This window comes from Pimephales promelas, chromosome 23 (genome assembly GCF_988280905.1).
Source record: "Pimephales promelas chromosome 23, fPimPro1.hap1.1, whole genome shotgun sequence".
Classification (NCBI taxonomy): domain Eukaryota; kingdom Metazoa; phylum Chordata; class Actinopteri; order Cypriniformes; family Leuciscidae; genus Pimephales; species Pimephales promelas.
In genome coordinates this window covers 1,205,266-1,228,533 of record NC_142791.1, presented here as the reverse complement: position 1 = coordinate 1,228,533, position 23,268 = coordinate 1,205,266, and the positions used below count along the sequence as shown (strand labels likewise).

The following is a 23,268-nucleotide window of genomic DNA, read 5'->3' as shown; positions in this document are numbered from 1 at the left end:
GATCTGAACCATTATTTCCACAATTTTCATACAATTTATGAAGTAGACATCCTATTCAGAAGTAATATGAGACATGTGGCAGATTTTGATATGAATTCAACCTCTCAGAAAGACATACAACAAACACACATGTGCGTTATAGCTCGCTGCCACATCACAAATGGTGAATTTATTATTATTTTTCTTTATATTTAAAACATTTTCAGACATTTTTTTTTTACTAAAATAATTGAACGGATGCTATCTTTTGAACTCTTGGCATGAAAACAAACTTTGTTTTCTACCCTTCTTTCATGATCGTCATTATTTCAAAATAAAGGTCTAAACACACCTCAGGTCTATGAAAATATTCTTGTTGCAAATTGATAAATTAAGGCTCTATTTTGATAATATAATCACCAAATATGGAAGTTAGAGATGGTATGCTTTCAAATGATATATAGTTTGTCAAGATTAGGATATTACGTATTTAAAAATGTAATGGCTTTGGGCCCACCGGTGGACACTGAACAGGTTTGTTTAAGCATTAATTCACTTCAGAAAATTCTGTCATCATTAACTCACCCTCAAGTTGCATCAAACATGTATGCATTTCTTTCGTTTGCTGAACATAAGGAAGATATTTTGAAAAATGTTGGTAACCAGACATTTGATGAGCCCCTTTGACTTCATTTTGAAATAAACTATTTCTTGAAGCATCATTATACTGTAAAACGCAAAACCATGATGAAGGTTATAATAAAGGGTTTTGACACATTATTATTATTATTGGGCACTTGCCTGATAATGTAGGATGCCCAGTCAGTGTAGCTGTTGATTAAAGAGCATTTCTGTGTCCGTGGCTCCTGCAGAGGTGCGTTGAGCAGCTGGTATGATGCTGGGCGTGGAGTCAGGTGGAGAGGAGGCGGAGGAATGAACTGACCTCCAACACTCGTTTATTAATAACAGCTGTCAGCTGAAATCCCTCCAGAGCAGAGCCCAGAAACAGCGGTCCGCAGGCATGCACGAATGCAGCTCAGTCTGCTGGCACACACACACACACACCCCGCTGCCTGCATGCTGGAGGTCTTCAGAGAGAGACGACACGCATGAACGGGGACAAAAGGCCCTGATCCCGGTTTCCTCTTGCTGTGCCCCCCAACCTCCCCCTTCAGGTCTAGCCAACTTTAGTGTTTAAAGCAACAAAAAAAATAAAATTGTATAATGTCAGTGACATTATATAATAAAACGGAGGGTCTGAGTTAATGGTGTCTTTTTTGCTGAACGATATTAAGGGACATTAGGGGTAAACAACATCAGCCATGTGGAAAACAAGATATCCAGCCTCTATTTGAAATAAAGAGCGTGATATCTAATATTGAGGTCATTTACACAAAGAATTCTTAAAGACACAGAGACAGAAAAGGTAGAAAATAGAAATTTTCTTACAAGAACTAACATTACAACTAGAGCCAGACCGATATATCGGCAGACCGATATTATCGGCCGATATTAGGCATTTTCCAAACTATCGGTATCGGCAGTTATAATGGCCGATAAATGAATATTTCAAAGATAAAATAAAAACGGACGAAACACGCTTGAACCATGTCACGAGTGTTGGAGTTGTATAGTTTGTCCACCAGAGGGCACTCTACACTCGTTGAGTTGGTCACAAGACATACATTGCTTGAATAACAATTAAAAGATCATCCCCATCAGTTCTCTTAACACAAATAAGCAGGACAAAATTTGTGAGTTAAATAAGCCGAGAGTGAAGCGGAATTAACTAGTAATAGTTACGTTACGTTACGTCATTCCAGTGTAGTTGACTGACTGTCCTTTTAACTTTTGACAACGTGACTGAAGTATTTCTTTAATAGCGCGTGACAGTTATAGCAATGAGACGCATCATCTCTCCTCGACCTGTTATATTGAAAATTTATGTTTTAAAAAAATTACGTTATCCATTTGCTAAATTATGGCTCATCATAGACTAGCTAGCTAACCATAAAGATAGCTAATGCGACTATCATCAGTCTGTTTTGTTGTGACAATAAAAGAAACAAGTTTTTTTAAATGCATTATTATATTATTTTAGTTAAAACTCAAAAATAACCACAAATAACTAATGTTAGGGAAATCTGTTTGTTTTGTTGCGCGTTTCTGAAAAAAAAAAAAAAAGAATATCGGCCGATATATCGGAATATCGGATTTTAAAACCAACAAATATTTGTATCGGTATCGGCCTTCAAAATCCCATTGTATTTGTCGTTATATTTATATATTAAATAATTAATTTCATTTATCAATCGCATCAAAACATTTTACAATCCTACTAACCCTTTATTTAGATTAAAAACCATTCTTATTAAATTGTTTGCTTTGTGATCAGCATTTGCAGACCTTGTAATGGTTTAATCGATTAATCAATCGTTAATTTAAACTTGGGAATTTGTGAAAATTGACATCCCTAGTTTAGACCTGTAAATATGATAGAATGAACCACAGCAAAGTCAGTCATATCCAACGAACCCGCTCTGATTGATTAAAACTAAAACAATAGTTTGAGCCCTATAGCAACCCAGTGTTGTCTAAATCTGGACATTTATTCAGAAATTTTCCAGTGGTCGTCCCCATTCCCTTTATTTGTCTCCTGGTTTCAAAAAGCGATGTGTTCTGGAAACCCTCTGTTCACTGACAAATTCACCCCCAATACCGATAAAAACATTTTTTCGGTGTTCTGGGTTGATGTTCACGTTCTCAATGGAGAATGACAAAAGAAAGCGAGTTTGTTGGGTGGGAATAAAGCAAACATCCTTTTTGGAGGTTTGCTGGAGGCCTGCGGTGGCTGCAGCGTGGAGGCGCTGGCCAGATCTTACGAACTTTGATGTCTGCCGTCTTTGTTTCCTCCTAAACAGAGCGGTATTTTGAAGTTTATGTAAATAAACTCAGGAACCTGTTTTGTTGAAGGCCTGAGCTGCTCTGATGTGCATGGCGAAGGAGAGAGAGAGGAAGCGATCCCCTCCTCTTTTTGTCTCTTTCCTCAATTATTTTAGACTTTGATTCGAGGGTTTTAAACTTCCTGGTTTTCTCAGGATAATTATATACTCTCCATGAAAGACATTCAGGCATGATAAAACCACATTTCCTTGCTGTTAAATATAGCTACTAATCCGCCTTCAATATTTATTAATATGTCTAATGCTGTTGGTTATAATAAGATGCTATGAGAAATTCTGGGTAGTCTTGCGTGTGACGGATGTTCATTCAGTTCCATGAGTCCTTCTTTTTCTTAGTTCTTGTAAGTCCATTTAAGCCAGGCAGGAAGTAGACATGGCGTTATAATGGATGTTTAACCTGTACAGGTGTGCACGTAGATTACTGTTCAAAGGTTGGGGTCAATAAGATTTATTATCATTTTTTTTTAACAAATGGAAAACATTTTTTTGTTGTGACCATGAAGACATTTATATACTGTAAACAATGCTGGGTTGTTTGAGGCCAAATTTGGGTCAAATGTTGGGTTAAAAATGCAATTAAAAAAATTACAGTTGAAATTTGAAATTACATTTTTAACCCAACATTTGGGTTTGTCCGTATTTTACCCAAATTTGGGCTCAAACAACCCAGCATTGTTTAGAGTGTAATGTTAAAGTATTTAAAAAATAGAAAGTGGTTATTTTATATTGTAATATTTCATATTCACAACATTTTTACTGTAGTTTTGCATTAATAATTGCAGCCTTGGTGAACTAAAGAGACTTCTCAAAAACTTTTGAACAGTATTGCATAATGTCTTTGTATACTGGGTTGTTTCAAAAAAATGCTGGGTTGTTTCAACACAAATTTGGGTCAAATATGGACAAACCCAAATGTTGGGTTAAAAATGTAATTAAAAAATATACAGTTGAAGTTGGGTTAAAATTTTAAATTACATTTTTAACCCAACATTTGGGTTTGTCCATATTTTACCCAAATTTGGGCTCAAACAACCCAGCATTGTTTTGAGTGTAATGTTAACGTATTTTAAAAAATAGAAAGTGGTTATTTTATATCGTAATATTTCATATTCACAACATTTTTACTGCATTTTTGCATTAATAATTGCAGCCTTGGTGAACTAAAGAGACTTCTCAAAAACTTTTGAACAGTTTTGCATAATGTCTTTGTATACTGGGTTGTTTAAAAAATGCTTGGTTGTTTCAACCCAAATTTGGGTCAAATATGGACAAACCCAAATGTTGGGTTAAAAATGTAATTAAAAAAATATACAGTTGAAGTTGGGTTAATTTTAAATTACATTTTTACCCAACATTTGGGTTTGTCCATTTTTGACTCAAATTTGGGTTAAAACAACCCAGCATTGTTTAGAGTGCATGTTGTATAATTTACACTCTTAAAAGAAATGGTTCTATTTAGAACCAAAAATGGTTCCATCCCCCGCTTCATATATGGAACTCCAAAATGGTTCTATATAGAACCATTTTTTTGGTAAAAGGTTCTATTGGCCAAGTATGGAACCCCAGGGTTCTATATAGAACCCATAGGAACCCTTTTTAAGAGTGTCTAGAACCTTTTAGGGGTTCCAAATAGAACCTTTTAAGGTTCTATATAGAACATTTTCTTCTAAGAGTGTAGGTAAGCGAGTGAAAGAGATTGAGTGAACATCAATATGGAAAGGGTGTCTTAAGTTTCCCTCCTGAATTTATGACTGACCAATAAGCTGTCTACTTTAATTTTGATTTGCATACTATGCAGCATTTGGTGATTTTTGGCTTTAAAGTATCAGGGAAGAGAATATCATCTTGGGCTCTGGTTGTTCAGCTTAATATGACACTCTTAAACTGTGGATTTGATTCTCGTATTCGACAGTTTGTAATCCCAGGATCTCATTTAGTTGTGTAATGGATATTAGAGCAGTTGTGTGTTCTGCAAAAGGCTCTGTCAGAGTCTCTAATGGGTTGTAATTGCCCTTATCAAAGGGACGCAGAGCTATGTGCAGTTTACATTCAAACCCCACACCTTGTGTCACTTAGCGATGTTTATTCATTACACACTAAGCTGTGCTTGAAGGTTTCATTAGGCGGTTCTGATGTGCACAAGGTAAATAAGAAGCACCCTCAGCAATTTGGGTTAAATACGCTTGTTTTGTGCTTTCGAATTTCCTGAAGGAGCATGGAAAACATTCAGATCTCCTCATATTACATTTAACTTTAGATATTTTTAATTTTTAAAGCATAAAATGGTACACTGTAAAAATGAATATGCTATATCTAATCAATAAAAATGTGGCAACAGATTATAAGCAATGTTATTAATTAAATTGAACAAATTAGAATTGAGTAATAATTAATCAAATTAACTTCTTAAAAGTTGATCAGTGATGAATATAAGTTCATGATTGTAAACAAATGATTGTTAAAACATAACCAACACCATCAGAAAACCTTTTCTATTTGTTCATCCGACTGTCATAACTGGTATATCAGCCAAACAAAACTTAAAGTGAATGACTTAAGGGTCAAAAGCCCAATTAAAACAAACACTGATCAGCATAATGGTGACTTAAAATGAGTTTTCTCCTTCAGTGATTATGCTTGTTAACATCAGGTGTCTTCAATATTGATAATACAAAATAAAGAGTTCTTCATTCATCTTTGACATCTGTTATTCAGATATGTTTGTGTACATTTTAAATGGTTAACTTTTAAGGAATTAATTTGATTAGTTATTACACAATTCTAATATGTTAAATTTAATTAATAATATTGCTTGCTGCAATTTTATTGATTTTATTTAATTTTTTTACAGTGAAACTTGCATACTCTCCTGATCACTGCAAATGTGACACATCAGCGAAACCGATAAGTAACCATAGACAGTGTTGTGCATCATAGTGGGACGCCCTCATGCCTGATTCACTGTATGCATTGTATCTATGGGGATGGATGGGTAGATAAACTAAATTTCTACTGTAAACCTGATTTATTCTGGTTTGTTGCATAAATAAGCTTCTTTATGATGCCATTTCATTGATATGTACTCACCATTAGAGCCAGACCGATATATCGGCAGACCGATATTATCGGCCGATATTAGGCATTTTCCAAGCTATCAGTATCGGCAGTTATAATGGCCGATAAATGAATATTTCAAAAATAACATAAAAACGGACGAAACACGCTTGAACCATGTCACGAGTGTTGGAGTTGTATAGTTTGTCCACCAGAGGGCGCTCTACACTCGTTGAGTTGGTCACGATGAATAACAATTAAAAGATCATCCCCATCAGTTCTCTTAACTCAAATAAGCAGGACAAAATTTGTGCCTAATCATCTCCAGTTTAAAAAAATAAATAAATAAAATATCGGCCAATATATCGGAATATCGGATTTTAAAACCCAATCGGCCTTCAAAATCCTTTATCGGTCGGACTCTACTCACCATTTACCCATTTCTGACATCCGCTCGAGTGCCGCTTGTCTCTTGAGTGATTCAAAGGGGTTATTTTCCTTTACCCTACTGCTTTTAAAACATCATCATAATTCCTTGTGAAAAGAACGCACAGAGCTGTTTTTTTTTTGTCTGAAGTGACCCACAATTTTACGAGCCCGTTGGCTCCATTCGGCAAGAACTTTGTTTTTAATTGCCTTATGAACCTATAGGGTACGGGAAAGAGAGTAGTGATGAGAGATGAAGTGGTCCTACGGTTCTGTCGAGGTGTACGACAGGTCTGGGTTTATGTGAGGTGCCTAAATCTTTAAGAGCTTCGCAGCAGAGCGTGCCTGAGAAATGAGAGATCTGGGAGCAATTACAGAAGATAGAGAGAGGAGAGCAGAAAGGGGGAAAAATGAGTGAGTCAGTGAAAATGAGATGAAGAGATTTGGTTAGTCGTCGTGTGTGTGTGTGTGTGTGTGTGTTAGGGTAACTCAGTGTTTCGGACTCCCCAGAGGCTGACCAGATGCTGCGTTTCTTGCTTAGATGAACAGCTTCTTTTTGAGGACCTAAGAGATGTGCAAATGACAGCTTTGGAGTGTTTAGGGCTATTGTGGGATGGTTTTAGTGTTCAATTAAGGTCTATATTGCGGCGTATCTCAATGTGCAACTTCATGTTCTTTAAATCAGGCAGACTACATTTAGGCTAGACCAGTTATTGTGGATGTGTATTTTAGGTTTCATTGAGTCTAGAGCCCGACAGATAAAGGATTTTGAAGGCGGATACCGATATTTTGGGTTTTAAAATCCGATATTCCGATATATCGGCCGATATTTATTTTTATTTTTATTTTCAGAAACGCGCAACACAACATTAACAGATTTCCCTAACATTAGTTATTTGTAGTTATTTATGAATTTTAACTAAAATAATATTGAAAAACTTGTTTCTTTTATTGTCACAAGAGAACAGACTGATGGGAGTTGCATTAGCTAGCTTTGTGGTTAGCTAGTCTATGATGAGCCATAATTTATAAATTGATAATGTCATACTGCAAATTGCATAAAATTTGTCCTGCTTATTTCCATTAAGAGAACTGATGGGGATGTTCTTTTAATTGCTATTCAAGCAATATATGTTTCGTGTTGCCAACAGGAACGGTGTAGAGTGCCCTCTGGTGGACAAACTATACAACTCCAACACTCATGACATGGTTCAAGCGTGTTTCGTCCGTTTTTATTTTATTTTTGAAATATTCATTTATCGGCCATTATAACTGCCGATACCGATAGTTTGGAAAATGCCTAATATCGGCCGATAATATCGGTCTGCCGATATATCGGTCTGGCTCTAATTGAGTCGCTCTCTTGCTGATGATTTTGAAATAAATGAGATGAAATGCAGTAGAAGTAAATTCAGAAGCTTTTGTATCCGATTATGTTGAAAGATCTACCCAAAGAAAGAAGAAATCTACCCAAAGGTTAAGACGCCAGACAGTAGGTCAACTTACGGTTCGGGTAAGGGGTGGGCGATATGGCAAAAATATCATATCACCATTTTTTTCAGGATGGTTTTACTATTTTGCAAGTGACTGAGCATTACATCCAAACTAATGTCCCTATTTTAAAAACAAAGCCTTATAGGTAACAAAATATAAAATAAAAAAAGAATGGCACACATTGTTAATTGCTTTAAATAGTTTTAAGGTGTTTTGAAATGAATCACATGCGTTAAAGCTACAATAGCTACGATTTTATGCCGCTAGAGGGCGCTACATTCAAAACAACAACAACAACGGCTTTGCTTGATGACGCCGTGGAGGAACGCGGAATGATGGGAACTGTTGTTTTCAACTCCACCGTGGATAAATCAGTCAGACGGGAATCGAAAATTAGCTGTCACGGATGAGGTAAAGTTCGATTTCTATAACTGTTGCGTTTAGTGACGTGCTTGTTTTTCATTAAACTGAAATAACCGCAAGAAAAGTAAATTAGTTATCACAGATGTTAGGGGAGAGCCGGGACGGTCGAAACACTTTTCGGATAAACGTCGTTTTCTAAGATACAGCCAACAGTGTTCGCGGTGAATATGACCTCACGATTTTTCACATCATATGCATAGACAACAAGACATTCTAACAATAAAACTAATTGTTTTGCATCGTTTGCTGACATGAAATTTGCATACAGAACACGGTGTTAATCACCTGTCAAGTAAAACACATGCAAGATCGGCGTCTCTTTCTAGTTCGAGTTTTTCACGAAGTTCTCTCCATTTAGGAAATGCCACACCGACGTTGAGCTGGTTTTATTTCTCTGGGTCGTTTGGTTGACCCGTTCGTTGACGTTTGCGTAGGGTTGGGTATCGAGAATCGAGTATCGATTGGAACCGGGACTAACTTTTCGTTTTTCCCGGAATCGTTCAAAAGTTAAAATTTCGATATTCACAGTCTGCCGACCGGAAGAAGAAACCGCTGAACAACACCAACGAAGAAGCGTCTACCGGAAGTGTTGGCATAACCGCGCTCGTCGAACATGAGTAGCTTACGTCGGCGGCCCAAAGTGTGGCTTCACTTTTCTAAAAATAACGAAATCTCGGCAAAATGCAAAATTTGTGACAAAAGGAGTATTTCCTTCAGAAAGACCGTTGGTTAGCAAGGTTAGCTAAACTTTTTTGACCCTGCCTCTTAAAAGAATCGGAATCGAGAATCGTTGGGAACCGGAATCGAAACAAGGAATCGGAATCAGAATCTGAATCAGAATCGTTCAAATTCATACGATACCCAACCCTGTTTGCGTTTATGAGACTTGTCTTTGTCGACAGAACCAGGTGCAATCGCTAAAGAATAATTGTGCTCCATTCCATAACAAATGCGCGAATAGACGCTAACGCACAACTACAACTTCCGCATTTGTCCAGGACTACGAGGTAACGCGGATATGACGCGATCGACTGGCGACTCGCACGCCCCGTTTCCTTGGTTAAAATCTCAATTTCCTCGCGATTTAAACATTGTTTGAAACATTTGGAATATTGTGAGTTATCATCTTAACTAAATATATAACACTGGCGTTTTGTGATTTTGGGATATTTTAATGCAAAAATCTTAGGTATTCCACTTTTAATGCTGACAGCACTACTTTAAAATAAACATTCACAATTTTTTAAGCTTTTAGAGCCCAGATGGTTTGTGTGGATTCATTCCCACGTGATTCGGCGCTTGAGTTCTTGTGAACTGGCAGGTTTGGTGGGTCGATGAGTCTGCTCACTGGCCCCTGTTTAAAAGCTGGCGGTGATGAGGTTACGGGAGTCACACAGGGTTGCGGTACAGAAGAGAGCTGATCTGAACCCGGCAGCCGTGAAGGTGCTCTATAGTGTGCGCAGGGCAGAGCTGCAGGATGGCAGTGCCAGCTTGGTGCCCAGTCATCTGTGAGTCCAGCGTCAGGAGGGGAGAGAGAGATCCGACTGTGCCAGCTTGCTGTACGCATCTCTCTCTCTCTCTCTCTCTCTCTCTCTCTCTCTCGTCTCCAGCTGTGGTGTATGGTGACTCAGCGGGACCATGGGTGCAGAGAGAGAGAAAGAGAGAGAGAGAGAGAACTGCAGTATTACATTTGAGGTCATTTTTGTTAAACTCTTAACACATCCCAAGCGCAAATGCATAAATTCAGCCTGAGGCTAGCAATTCATAATCATGAAATTAGTATTCCTCAATAGCAATAAGAAATCCTTCTGGATCAGTTTTTTTTTTTATATAAATTTATTTCAGAGATGGTTTTGTTATGTAATGACTAGTGGGTGACTGTTATACGTTTTTAAATGGTTAATACTGATGTCTAGAGAGCAAGTGTTTTTTAATGTTTTTGTAATGTTTTTTTAAAAAAAGTTTTAACTCTGCAAGACTGTTTTCTATTTTATTTTAAAATGTAATTTGCTCATGTGATGCAAAGCTGAATTTTCAGCATCATTACTGCAGTTAGTAATCATATGCTTTCTAATATGCTGATTTGGTGCTTAAGAAACACTTCTTTGTTGAAAGCTGTTGTGCAGCTTAATATTTTTGGTGGAAACCATGATTATTTCAATATGCTTTTATTTATAGAAAGTTCAAATGTACCGCATTTATTTGAAATATAGGTATTTCCCCCCTCATATCCCCCCGAGACGAGAGATTTATGTATTTTTTGTCTCTGATGACGCAAAAATCGTCATTTTGAGAGGCTAAAGACTCCAGTCAGTAGTCGGGTCTGTCCCGCATGTCCTCAACCCGCCCATAGAGGGCGATCTCACTCACAGAATGAACACATAGTGTCGGCCATCTTGTTTTGGAAGCTAAGCTAGCAGGCTCTTGTTCTGTGGAGAAAGCTGAGTAGTCGGGGTTACCGTCCTCTTTTTCCCGGACACGTCCAGCCGTCGATGCAGTCGCCATTCATTGTTTACATGCACAGCTTTTGTTTTTTTGTTTTTAAATTCTCAATTTAATGCCATTTCTGTTTATAAGCAATTAGCGGTATAAAAGTTTTTTCTTTCTTTCGCGATAGTGTATTTTGCAGGAATGATCCTGACAGATCTTTCGCTCTGTCTTTCTCCCTCTGAGAGTATATTTAGTTAAGCTGCCACTGATAACACAAGTTATCACTCTGTGACGCCAGTGAAACATTCACTGTTTCTGTGTGTTTTCACATTTCCTGTGGATATTAATTTTGCGTAGGAAGCTCACCTAGGGTGCAGATGTCAGTGCCACGTTCATAAATGTGAGCGGATCTCTCTCTGTTCATCTGAAGGGCTACGTGACACAATTTTCAAAAGTCTTGCGACGAAATAATCAGTATGGGTTTTATGACCTTATTTCAGTGAGATTTTTTTTCTCACAAACCACGCATAAACGTCATCTCAAAACTACTAACTTTTACACACATGCTGTGGATATACACTCACCTAAAGGAGTATTAGGAACCCCACACTAATACTGTGTTTGACCCCCTTTCGCCTTAATTCTACGTGGCATTGATTCAACAAAAAAATGTTGGCCCATATTGATAGGATAGCATCTTGCAGTTGATGGAGATTTGTGGGCACGAAGCTCCCGTTCCACCACATCCCAAAGATGCTCTATTGGGTCGAGATCTGGTGACTGTGGCGGCCATTTTAGTACAGTCAACTCATTGACATGTTCAAGAAACCAATCTGAAATGATTCATGGTGCATTATCCTGCTGGAAGTACCCATCAGAGGATGGGGACATGGTGGCCATAAAGGGATGGACATGGTCAGAAACAAGCTCAGGTAGGCCGATGCCCAATTGGCACTAAGGGGCCTAAAGTGTGCCAAGAAAACATCCATTACACCACCACCACCAGCTGCACAGTGGGAACAAGGCATGATGGATCCATGTTCTCATTCTGACATTCAGTTTGGAGTTCAGGAGATTGTCTTGACCAGGACCACACCCCTAAATGCATTGAAGACACTGCCATGTGATTGGTTGATTAGATAATTGCATTAATGAGAAATAATCCTTTAGGTGAGTGTATTATTGTAGCAGAGTTTGTGCTGAATACAGTGTAATAAGACTTTAGCCATGTCACAAGTAACAGAAATAAGCAACCAGAGGGTTAACGGAGTGAATCTAACTTGGCTGTTTGTGTGGACACTTCCTCCCTCTATTCATTCATAAAAACAGCACGTATGAAAGCCAGAACTGAGGCAATAACTCAAAACCACATCACACTGGTTTGTTTTTATAAAGTAAGCATACACTCTTAGAAGAAAAGGTTCTATATAGAACCTTAAAAAGTTCTGTCAGCGCTACGTATTTGGAACCCCTAAAAATTCGATACATTCTTAAAAAAGGGTTCCTCTGGGTTCTATATAGAACCATACTTGGCCAATAGAACCTTTTACCAAAAAAAAAAAATGGTTCTATATAGAACCATTTTTGAGTTCCATATTTGAAGCGGGGGATGGAACCATTTCTGGTTCTAAATAGAACCATTTCTTCTAAGAGTGTAGCAGATTCATCTCAGATACTTTAATTTTAGATTGGAGGGATGTTGAATTACCACAAATGCTTTAAATCTTCCAGTGTGTGTGTGTTTGTGCTGATCTGGTGTCAGGATGTCTCACCCTGTAATCACCGCTGGGAAAGCGAGAGCCGCTGTGGATCGCTGATGGCTTCGGCCACGTTCTAATCACTCCTTTTTGAAAACGAACAGAAGGCAGAAAAGCTGAGGGAGAAGGTGCTCTGATTGGGAGCGGGATGAAGAGAAGCTCCTCACAGGAAAGAGGTCTCGGCCTGAACGGATCCCCTCTGGCTCAAGTGGCCTTGTTGGAGAGACCAAGCCAAAGTCAGACAACTGTAATCAGCTGTCCACAAATACTGTCATTCACTAAATCAGGGGCCATGGAGGATAAGAGAGTGTGTGCGTGTGTGTGAGAGAGGCTCTCATTTTTGTCTTGGAGGAACCGTGTGTGTGTGTGTGTGTGTGTGTGTGTGTCATAGAGAGGCTCTTCAGAGAGGCTTTTCAGCTCTGGCAGTGGCTCTACTGCAAAACTCAGATGTTAGAGCTCATGATTTGGTTCGCTTACTTTTCCCCCCTTTTTTAAATATCTTTACTTTTAAATGTGAAAATGTCATTTTACAGAACAAATACCGTTTTTTTTTTTTCAAATACCGTTTTTTAAATACCTTTTTTTTTCAAATACCATTTTTTCAATACCGTTTTTTTTCAAACACCGTTTTTTCAATACCATTTTTTTTAAATATCGTTTTTCAATACTGTTTTTTTTCAAATACCGTTTTTTTCAATACCTTTTTTTCAAATACCGTTTTCTTTTTCAAATACCGTTTTCTTTTTCAAATACCGTTTTTTCAATACCGTTTTTTTTTCAAATACCATTTTTTCAATACCGTTTTTTTTTTCAAACACCGTTTTTTCAATACCGTTTTTTCAGATTAAACTATTTATTCCCTTAAAGGGATAGTCTTTGTTTCCACTTTGTTTTAATTTTGATATTTTTAGGTCACTTGGACGTGGCTGTGATTACAAGAAGTAAAAACGATATAAACACTGTTCGTTTTCTCACACAAACCGCTCGCAGGGTTTTAGGTTGGCACCATTAGTTGATCCAAGAGCTAAAACACAAGCGCCACTTTCTTTGTATTTTTTAAGGGATGGTCCACCCAAAAATAATTCACTCACCCTCATGTCATCCCAAAGCTGGATGCATTTCTTCTGCAGAACACAAAATACATGAAGAATATTGAGGACTAAACAACATTGGAACCCATTGACTTCCATTGTATGATCAAAAAAACCCCACAATATCTTCATATCACAGAAGAAAGCAAGTCATATACAGGTTTGGATTGAGTAAATGATGACAGAATTTCCATTTTTCGGTGTATTATTAATTCGTTACATTTCGTTACATTTATATAGCGCTTTTCTGGACACTCAAAGCGCTTCACATAGAAGGGGGGGATCTCCTCAACCACCACCAATGTGCAGCATCCACCTGGATGATGCGACGGCAGCCATATTGCGCCAGAACGCTCACCACACACCAGCAAACACACACATTATCCCTTCTTTATCGATATAGAGGTTTATTTTTTTCCCCGAAGTTATAATGCTGGTAAACCTTTTCTGTCTCCGTGTCTTTAAGAATTCTTTATGCAAATGACCTCAATATTAGATATCACGCTCTTTATTTCAAAATAGAGGCTGGATATCTTGTTTTCCATACGGCTGATGTTGTTTACCCCTAATGTCCCTTAAAATCCTTCAGCAAAAAAGACACCATTCCGGTCCATTTAATTCTATTCGGTTTAATTCTATCGAGGCTCGGAGAGGGAAAGATGTCCTTGAGAAACACCAGTGACCCTGCGACAGATATCTCACACACTCGAACACACTCACTGCAGCAGAGAGGAGGCCGTGTCCTTCTGGGAACCCGAGAGAGGTCATTCAGTGTCTTGAGTGTGTCCTTGTCCTGCTGTTGGAGTCTCCGTCTCTAAAACACAAGCAGGTGTGTGAGCAGATTGGTGGAAATCTCCTCCATTTCTCCGGCTCCTCCATGTGTTTCTGAGCTGGGAATACATCTTCATAACTCGGATCTCATTTTAATAAGTGTCAGAAGCAGATTCCTGCGCAAATAATGGGCGACGTGCTCATGTTATCGCTAGCCTCTTCCTACATGTCCTAGAGAGAAATGCCGCTGCTCTCTCAGTTTACCCACTCTGATGCCGGTGTTATACGTGTTTCCCTTGGAAATAATGCAAGTTGTATAACATGCAAGCTCCTGTCTGTCTCTCTTCTCCAGGAGGATTTAGGCAGTCGTGTCGGGTTGTCACCACAGAGAAAGCAGGATAGAAAGTAATTGCGTTGTTGCAGTGCTTGTAGAAATCCCATCAGCCCTGTGGGCAGGCCTGTCACAGAGCATAAAGAGTCGGCTAAAAACTTAAGCATCTACAGACAGGGCAGGGGAACGCCTCGGATGAAACAACTGCTGCTAGTGCAGGATCAGGGCTAGCTGCTGTTTCCATTAGCCGGATCTGTGCCGATAAGAACAGGGATGCTGGGAAATATGCAGGTTGAACGACCCCGAAAACCCCAGAAAGCCTGCTTGTTTTAGGCACTGATCTCCGGCCACTGGCTTGATTTGCATCATGAATGAGTGTCACACAGGCTCATGCAAATAGATATAGATACAGTGCTGGGCGGTTTGACCAAAAATTTATATCACACTTTTTTTTTTTTTTTTCAAAATTATGACTTTTTTTCTGTCATGTATAATCTGGTGTTCAAAGCATTTTCTACCTGTTGAGAGAGGAATTACTGCAATAAATCGACTTAGGATGGTCTATTGTACTGTTATTAGTGAATATTGTAGAATAGAATAGCGCCCAGTATAACCTAACATTGTTATTTCTTAATATTATTATTATTTCTTTGAACTCAACATAAATGTATGAAAGTTGTTTATATATTATTTAAGAAAGAATTTAGGACATTTTTTTTGTGACAAAAGCATTAGATTTATTGACCATTTTTTGTCTTCACTATTTTTTTAAGTTGTGATTATATGTAAACTTGCAAGTTAAATTCTATAGTCATGTCTTGAACAATGCAATAGAACATTTTTTTTTTGTATATAAGTGTTATTTTATAGCGGCCGGTCTTGTCATGTACGGGTCATAAGCTCAAAACTCAGCCCTTTTTTTATTGTAAATTTTTTATAGTGGCACTTCAGAAACGGATTATAAATCTCATTCTCACTGTCTGTTTGGTAAAAATATCTGCTCTATTTCTGTCATACATCTTAATGTTTGTTGCTAAAAGGAAAATTGATGATTAATTTTTTTCTCTTCTTCAGTATTTTTTAGAACATTTACAGTAAAAAATAAATAAAAATCATGCAAATTTAAACTTACGAACACTTAATAATCTTAATATAATATAATATAATAATATATGAGCGATCTAGGTGTCTGCTGGCTCTGAAGGGTTTGCTCATGTTTTTCTTTTTTCCTGTTTCTCTCCCCAGATGGTCACAAGAACAAAGAAGATATTTGTGGGTGGATTATCCGCGAGCACAGTCGTTGAAGACGTGAAACAGTATTTTGAACAATTTGGAAAGGTAAGACCAGGACCTCACTCCCTAACTAACCTCTTCAGAGACCCATGCCTCGAGACAGGCTGGCTCATGTCTGCTCGGGAGGTGTTCGTTACAGTGCAGGGCTGGAAATGAGGGCGCAGGTGTGTGAGGGCGGTGTGGTTGATGCAGGAAACGGGTGCTGGTCTTTTCAGTGATGTTGAAACTTAGACTGTTGAATGAAGAATTTATATCGAAACATTTACTGCCAAGTAGCTGACGCTGATTAGAACCTGAAAATCTGACTGTGGCTGGGGGCGGGGTTTAAATATCTGGGGGTGGAGTTTGAGTTTGCTGGGTGGGGATAGAATGACTGGGGGCGGAGTTTGGGTGTGCTGGGTGGGGATAGAATGACTGGGGGCGGAGTTTGAGTGTGCTGGGTGGGGATAGAATGACTGGGGGCGGAGTTTGAGTGTGCTGGGTGGGGATAGAATGATTAGGGGGCGGAGTTTGCGTTTGCTGGGTGGGGATAGAATGACTGGGGTGGAGTTTGAGTTTGCTGGGTGGGGCTTGAGTGACTGGGGGTGGGGTTTGAGTTTGCTGGGTGGGGCTAGAATGACTGGGGCGGGGTTTCAGTTTGCTGGGTGCGAATAGAATGACTGGGGGCAGGGTTTGAGTTTGCTGGGTGGGGCTAGAATGACTGGGGGTGGAGTTTGAGTTTGCTGGGTGGGGCTAGAGTGACTGGGGGCAGGGTTTGAGTGTGCTGGGTGCGAATGGAATGGCTGGGGGTGGGGTTAGAGTTTGCTGGGTGGGGCTAGAATGACTGGGGCGGGGTTAGAGTTTGCTGGGTGGGGCTAGAATGACTGGGGGTGGAGTTTGAGTTTGCTGGGTGGGGCTAGAATGACTGGGGGTGGAGTTTGAGTTTGCTGGGTGGGGCTAGAATGACTGGGGGCAGGGTTTGAGTTTGCTGGGTGCGAATGGAATGACTGGGGGCGGAGTTAGAGTTTGCTGGGTGCGAATGGAATGGCTGGGGGTGGGGTTAGAGTTTGCTGGGTGGGGCTAGAATGACTGGGGGCGGGTTAGAGTTTGCTGGGTGAGAATGGAATGACTGGGGGTGGGCTTTGAGTTTGCTGGGTGGGGCTAGAATGACTGGGGCGGGGTTTGAGTTTGCTGGGTGGGGCTAGAATGACTGGGGGCGGGTTAGAGTTTGCTGGGTGAGAATGGAATGACTGGGGCGGGGTTTGAGTTTGCTGGGTGGGGCTAGAATGACTGGGGCGGGGTTTGAGTTTGCTGGGTGCGAATAGATTGCCTGGGGGTGGGATTTGAGTTTGCTGAGTGCGAATGGAATGGCTGGGGGTGGGGTTTGAGTTTGCTGGGTGTGAATAGAATGACTGGGGGCAGGGTTAGAGTTTGCTGGGTGTGAATAGAATGGCTGGGGGCGGGGTTTGAGTTTGCTGGGTGGGGCTAGATTGACTGGGGGCAGGGTTAGAGTTTGCTGGGTGTGAATAGATTGCCTGGGGGTGGGGTTTGAGTTTGCTAGGTGCGAATAGAATGGTTTCTAATGGCAAAGTTTTTTAACCAGCATGCACTGCTTCAGGTAAGATGCAGATAGGTCTAACTTACCTCATTGATGGGCATGAGGGTTAAAGTTGGGTGTGGTGTTTGGGCTGGGAGTTGAACCGTGGGTACAGCTAGATTTGTTTTTGGTTGGGGAATACAGGAGGAGTTGGATTGTTTTATTTTATATTGTTGCCATTATAGTTTTGGAAATATCAACTCTGAATAAAAGACTGCAGGCTGTTAGAATTACCTGTGTGCTTATGTAAATAAGAAAGAATCGGAGAGTAAATATTCTCCACGACAGACGCAATCATCCAGGCTGAGCAGGAATCAGTGTGATTGAATGCGTCGTCTGAAATCAGAGCGCAGTCTCTCTCTCTCTTTCTCACAGACTGGATTCAGCCTCTCTTTCTCAGGTGGATTTTTATGTTTATTAAATAAACTGACCATCCCCTGCACCCTGCCATTATCTCTGTCTGTCTGTGCAGCGCTGAGACTCCCGCTGATGGGAACCCGCTCCTTTAGACTGAGAGAGGCCATTCGCATGTCTGGACTGGACATGTTTGGAATTTCTTAGTGCGCTTAAATGTTGTGAATGTGGTTTATGTGCTTTTGCAATCAGGGTAAATTTGTGTAAGTGTGTATTTTTTGGTAGTTGTGGCAGTCGGTTACGAACTGAAAGGAGGAAACAGGTGTTGATTTCAGTTTTCTTACATTTGCGGGAAAAAACGTTTTCAGTGTTTTCACCAAGCTGAGCAACAGTGCCTCTTTATCATTCACATCTAATTAAATCTCGGGTCTGTTCTGGTTTATTAGCCTGCACTTTTTGGTTTGGTGCCGGTGGTCCACTGTGATGGAGGGAAAAAAACGGAGAATCTGCTATTGAGCACAAACACTGATGTCCTTCACGCAGGTGTGTGGAAAACATACACGAGTGTGTACTGGAGAGTTCACTCAAGTGCAGCTCTGAACATCCCACAGAGACACAGCTGGCCATCGCTCAGAACGACACGAGAGAGAGAGAGAGAGACGTCTGCCACCTCAGGGTGCTTGTGCTCTTCCGCTCAGAGGAAACACAGAATTGTTTTCAGAGGTACAATGATGGTGGGGTCAGAGACAGGAAATGTGTTTCAGATATCATGGCAGATGTTTAGTGTGCATTGAGATTTTCTAAATAGCAGGTCGGTAATTTAAAAAAAGGCAGATGACTGTTTCCGTTTGTGTGGCATCTAAGTGCATCGCTTAATTTAGTGACATGAATGCGTAATAACTGCAGCCAAATGGATTTAATGACCATTAGCAGATGTTCACTGCCCCGGCTACTGCAAAACAACCATTTAAAAACACTGAAATAGACGCAAGAGTTTTTTTTTTATCTAAGATTTTGAAGAAAAAAAATAAGAGTGTGCAAGGATGTTTTCTTCTTTTTTTTAATTGTTTTTGTCACTGAAAATCTAGTGTCTGTGAGCGACAATTGTGATAGCTTTAGTTTCAGGTGCACATTTTCATAACTTTACATTTCGTGGCCTATATAAGACCATCTGCTTTCAGGGTGTATGTTAGTCATATATTTGCCTACAGCGAGTGCATGTGTGCTGGTCAAATAAAAGCATCTTCGCTTGAAAAGAAATGATGTTTTAGAAATGAGCATGACTCATGGTTTTGCCTGATATTCTTGTGGCTTTGTTGTGTCTTTTGAGATAATATACAAGATTAGATATTGTACACGTTCAAAAGTTTGGGGTCGGCAAGGATACATTAAATGATTCAAGTGAAGAGATGTATTATGTTAAAAAAGGTTTCTATTTCAAATAAATGATGTTTTCAGCATTGATAATAATAATGATTCCTGAATGGGCAGGAACAGTTTTTTTTTTTTTAAAAGCTGGACTTTTAACTTTTGAGACGCAGAAAGAGACACGATCACAACGGTTAAAGGCATCCATCTAGAGTGTTTACATTGAAAAAAAAAAACATTGAAAAGCGCATTGGAATGGAAAAATGGGTCATCCTACCCATCTCCGGCCCAGATCCCTAACCCCACCCCTAATCCTACCCATCTCCGCCCCTGATCCCTAACCCCACCCCTAATCCTACCCATCTCTGCCCCGATCCATAACCCCACCCCTAATCCCACCTATCTCCACCCCTGATCCCTAACCCCACCCCTAATCCTACCCATCTCTGCCCCGATCCATAACCCCACCTATCTCCGCCCCTGATCCCTAACCCCACCCCTAATCCTACCCATATCCACCCCTGATCCCTAACCCCACCCCAATCCTACTCATCTCCGCCCCTGATCCCTAACCCCACCCCTAATCCTACCCATCTCCGCCCCCGATCCCTAACCCCACCCCAATCCTACTCATCTCCGCCCCCTAACCCCACCCCTAATCCCACCTATCTCCACCCCTGATCCCTAACCACACCCCTAATCCTACCCATCTCTGCCCCCGATCCCTAACTCCACCCCTAATCCTACCCTCCTCCGCCTCTGATCCCTAACCCCACCCCTAGTCCCACCTATCTCCGCCCCTGATCCCTAACTCCACCCCTAACCCTACCCATCTGCGCCCCGATCCCTAACCCCACCCCTAATCCCACCTATCTCCGCCCCTAATCCCTAACTCCACCCCTAATCCTACCCATCTCCGCCCCTGATCCCTAACCCCACCTCTAATCCTACCCATCTGATCCCTAACCCCACCCCTAATCCTACCCATCTCCGCCCCCGATCCCTAACCCCACCCCAATCCTACTCATCTCCGCCCCTGATCCCTAACCCCACCCCTAATCCCACCTATCTCCACCCCTGATCCCTAACCACACCCCTAATCCTACCCATCTCTGCCCCCGATCCCTAACTCCACCCCTAATCCTACCCTCCTCCGCCTCTGATCCCTAACCCCACCCCTAGTCCCACCTATCTCCGCCCCTGATCCCTAACTCCACCCCTAACCCTACCCATCTGCGCCCCGATCCCTAACCCCACCCCTAATCCCACCTATCTCCGCCCCTAATCCCTAACTCCACCCCTAATCCCACCTATCTCCACCCCTGATCCCTAACTTCACCCCTAATCCTACCCATCTCCACCCTTTAGATCTGGATCCAACTCCGCCCCCTGGATCTCGTGTACTGCAACGAGGTGCGACTGGGAAAAAAAGGGAAAACGTCTGTCATTTCTTGTCCTTTTAATTTTAAGCATAGGAAAAGTTCTTTAGACAGTCTGTTATCTTGTTGAAGCCTCAATGGCGGTATTGCTGGTTTCCAAGTGAGGTCAGTTTGAGGTGGGTTGAATAATGTTCTAATAGACTCTGATTGGATGGGTTTTCTAGTTGTTGTGAATTCTGAAGATGGTGTTTGCATGCAGATAGGCATGAGATGATGTCCCCCTCTCTTGGTTGCCTGTGTGCCCACAGAGACTACAGGAACGCACCCAATGCTGCAGCATGAGTGTGATATTTAGGCTTCATCCCTCTGTAAATGGAGTGTGTCTGTGCGGTGATCTCGTAAATGCTCTGATACTGATCCTGAAACAGGCCAGTGCTCCTCAGGCATCCGTGATACCCAGCGGCATCAGTCTGGCCCATGTGTTTTAGGAGGAGCCATCACTGACAAGCTGAATCTCAGAGAATTTTATGACCAACCTGCGATTGACAGCAGCTCTTCAACCCAAAGAGCAATGACATTCAAGTGTCATATTGTCATGTGCTCCTGAGAGTGCTTCTCAAAAGAAAAGTCTTTTGTGCTTTTGATGTGTTTGTAATCACAATGTGAAGCGTTTCCAGGCTTCATAATTGTGCTTCAGAGACGAAGGCTGTTCCAAAAAGTACTTCATTTAATTCTACGAAACGTAAAACGAACGTAAAACGAAAAAATACTAAAATATGAATATATTCATATAATAGTGAAATATATTGATTAAAATGAAGTATGCATGATGTATAGTATTAGGACTGTAATGCCTGGTTCAGATTACACGATTTTAGCCCGATTTTGGCACGATCCGTTTGACGTAGGGTGTCGTGGGGATTCGTAAAACGACAACGGGCGTCGAGACTCAAGATTCGATCGTATCATCTCATATAGTGTGTCATAGTGGGCGACAACCTACGTCGCGTCTGCGATGCTTCGCGACATCACGACAAAAAGACTAGCGGTGTTGGGGAAGCTACTCTGAAACTGTAGTTTGACAAGCTACAAGCTACTCATAAGTTAAAGTAGTTAAACTACAGTCAAGCTACCCTTTTGGAAAAGTAGTTAGCTACACTACAAGTCAAAAAGTAGCTAGCTACATTGAAACTACTTTTGCTTTTTTGAACAACGTATATTATAAATAAACGAATAAGTGTCTGAGAAATGTTTTAAGTAAAATATTTAGTGTTTAAAATAATGCAATACAATTATGATTTCAAAGAGCATTGTTTTATTACACACAACACTCAAATATCTCAGACTGTTTGTCAAAAGTGCAAAATTGCAACAAATAGCTTAGAACATTGCAAGAACAAAATATACATCCAACGTAAATTGCATGTAGAACATTTTCTCAAAAATACCGATTGAACTTGGACAAATAAGGCCATGGGTAATTAACGTTAGTTGTTTCTCCATCCTCCAAATCTGCCGTCACGTCTTGCTCCATCATGGATAATCATAATATGGGTGCGTCAACCCACTTCTGTACGTCAGTGAACCGTTAGCCGCAAGACGCGTGATTAAACAACAGGTGGCGGTAATGGCAAAAAATGAGTTAATAATCCAACAAGAAGAAGAATATCCTTGTATCGCGCTGATTTACGCAGGCTCGAGAAACGCAATGTAGCTTTTGCTCGCGCTATACCGCTACTTGATGCAAAAAGTAGTTAGCTACTGCCAAGCTACTTAAAAATGTAGCGTCGCTACTTGTAGTTAACTACCCCCCAACACTAAAGACTAGCATGTTTAATTTTTTTAACGGTCGTCCGCGACGCTTCCGCCACATGTATGAGGTTGACCAATAGGGGCACAGAAGCTTTTCCGTACCCAACTTTTAAAAATGGCGAAAGATTTCCCTAACAGATTTCCCTAATATTAGTTATTCGTAGTTATTCATGAATTTTAACCAAAATAATATGCTAATGCATTTTAAAAAGAAAGTTGTTTCTTTTATTGTCACAACAGAACAGACTGATGGGAGTTGCATTAGCTAGCTTTGTGGTTAGCTAGTCTATGATGAGCCATAATTTAGTAATGCATAATGTCATACTGCAAATTGCACAAATTTTGTCCTGCTTATTTGAGTTAAGAGAACTGATGGGGATGATCTTTTAATTGTTATTCAAGCAATATATGTATCATGACCAACTCAACGAGTGTTGCCAACAGGAACGGTGTAGAGCGCCCTCTGGTGGACAAACTATACAACTCCAACACTCATGACATGGTTCATGGTTTCGTCTGTTTTTATTTTATTTTTTAAATATTCATTTATCTGCCATTATAACTGCCGATACCGATAGTTTGGAAAATGCCTAATATCGGTCTGCCCATATATCGGTCTGGCTCTACTCGATGACATCACGCGCGCCGTTAAAGGCCGCATGCGATGACTGCTCAGGAAGCAACTTGATTTTAGGAGTCAAAATCGCGTAATCTGACAGTGATTATCGTAAGAGACAAAAAAAATCGTGTAATCTGAACCAGGCATA

General features: G+C 40.4%; 1 protein-coding gene across 2 annotated transcripts in view; it reads left to right on the top strand.

Moving 5' to 3' along the window:
• Positions 1–23,268, top strand: part of msi2a (musashi RNA-binding protein 2a) — a 225,030-nt gene that overhangs the window by 41,880 nt on the left and 159,882 nt on the right. For both annotated transcript variants that reach the window (XM_039675722.2, XM_039675723.2), the window contains exon 6: positions 15,965–16,057. In XM_039675722.2, the coding sequence (XP_039531656.2) occupies positions 15,965–16,057 (93 nt within the window). The remainder of the gene's footprint in view (positions 1–15,964; positions 16,058–23,268) is intronic.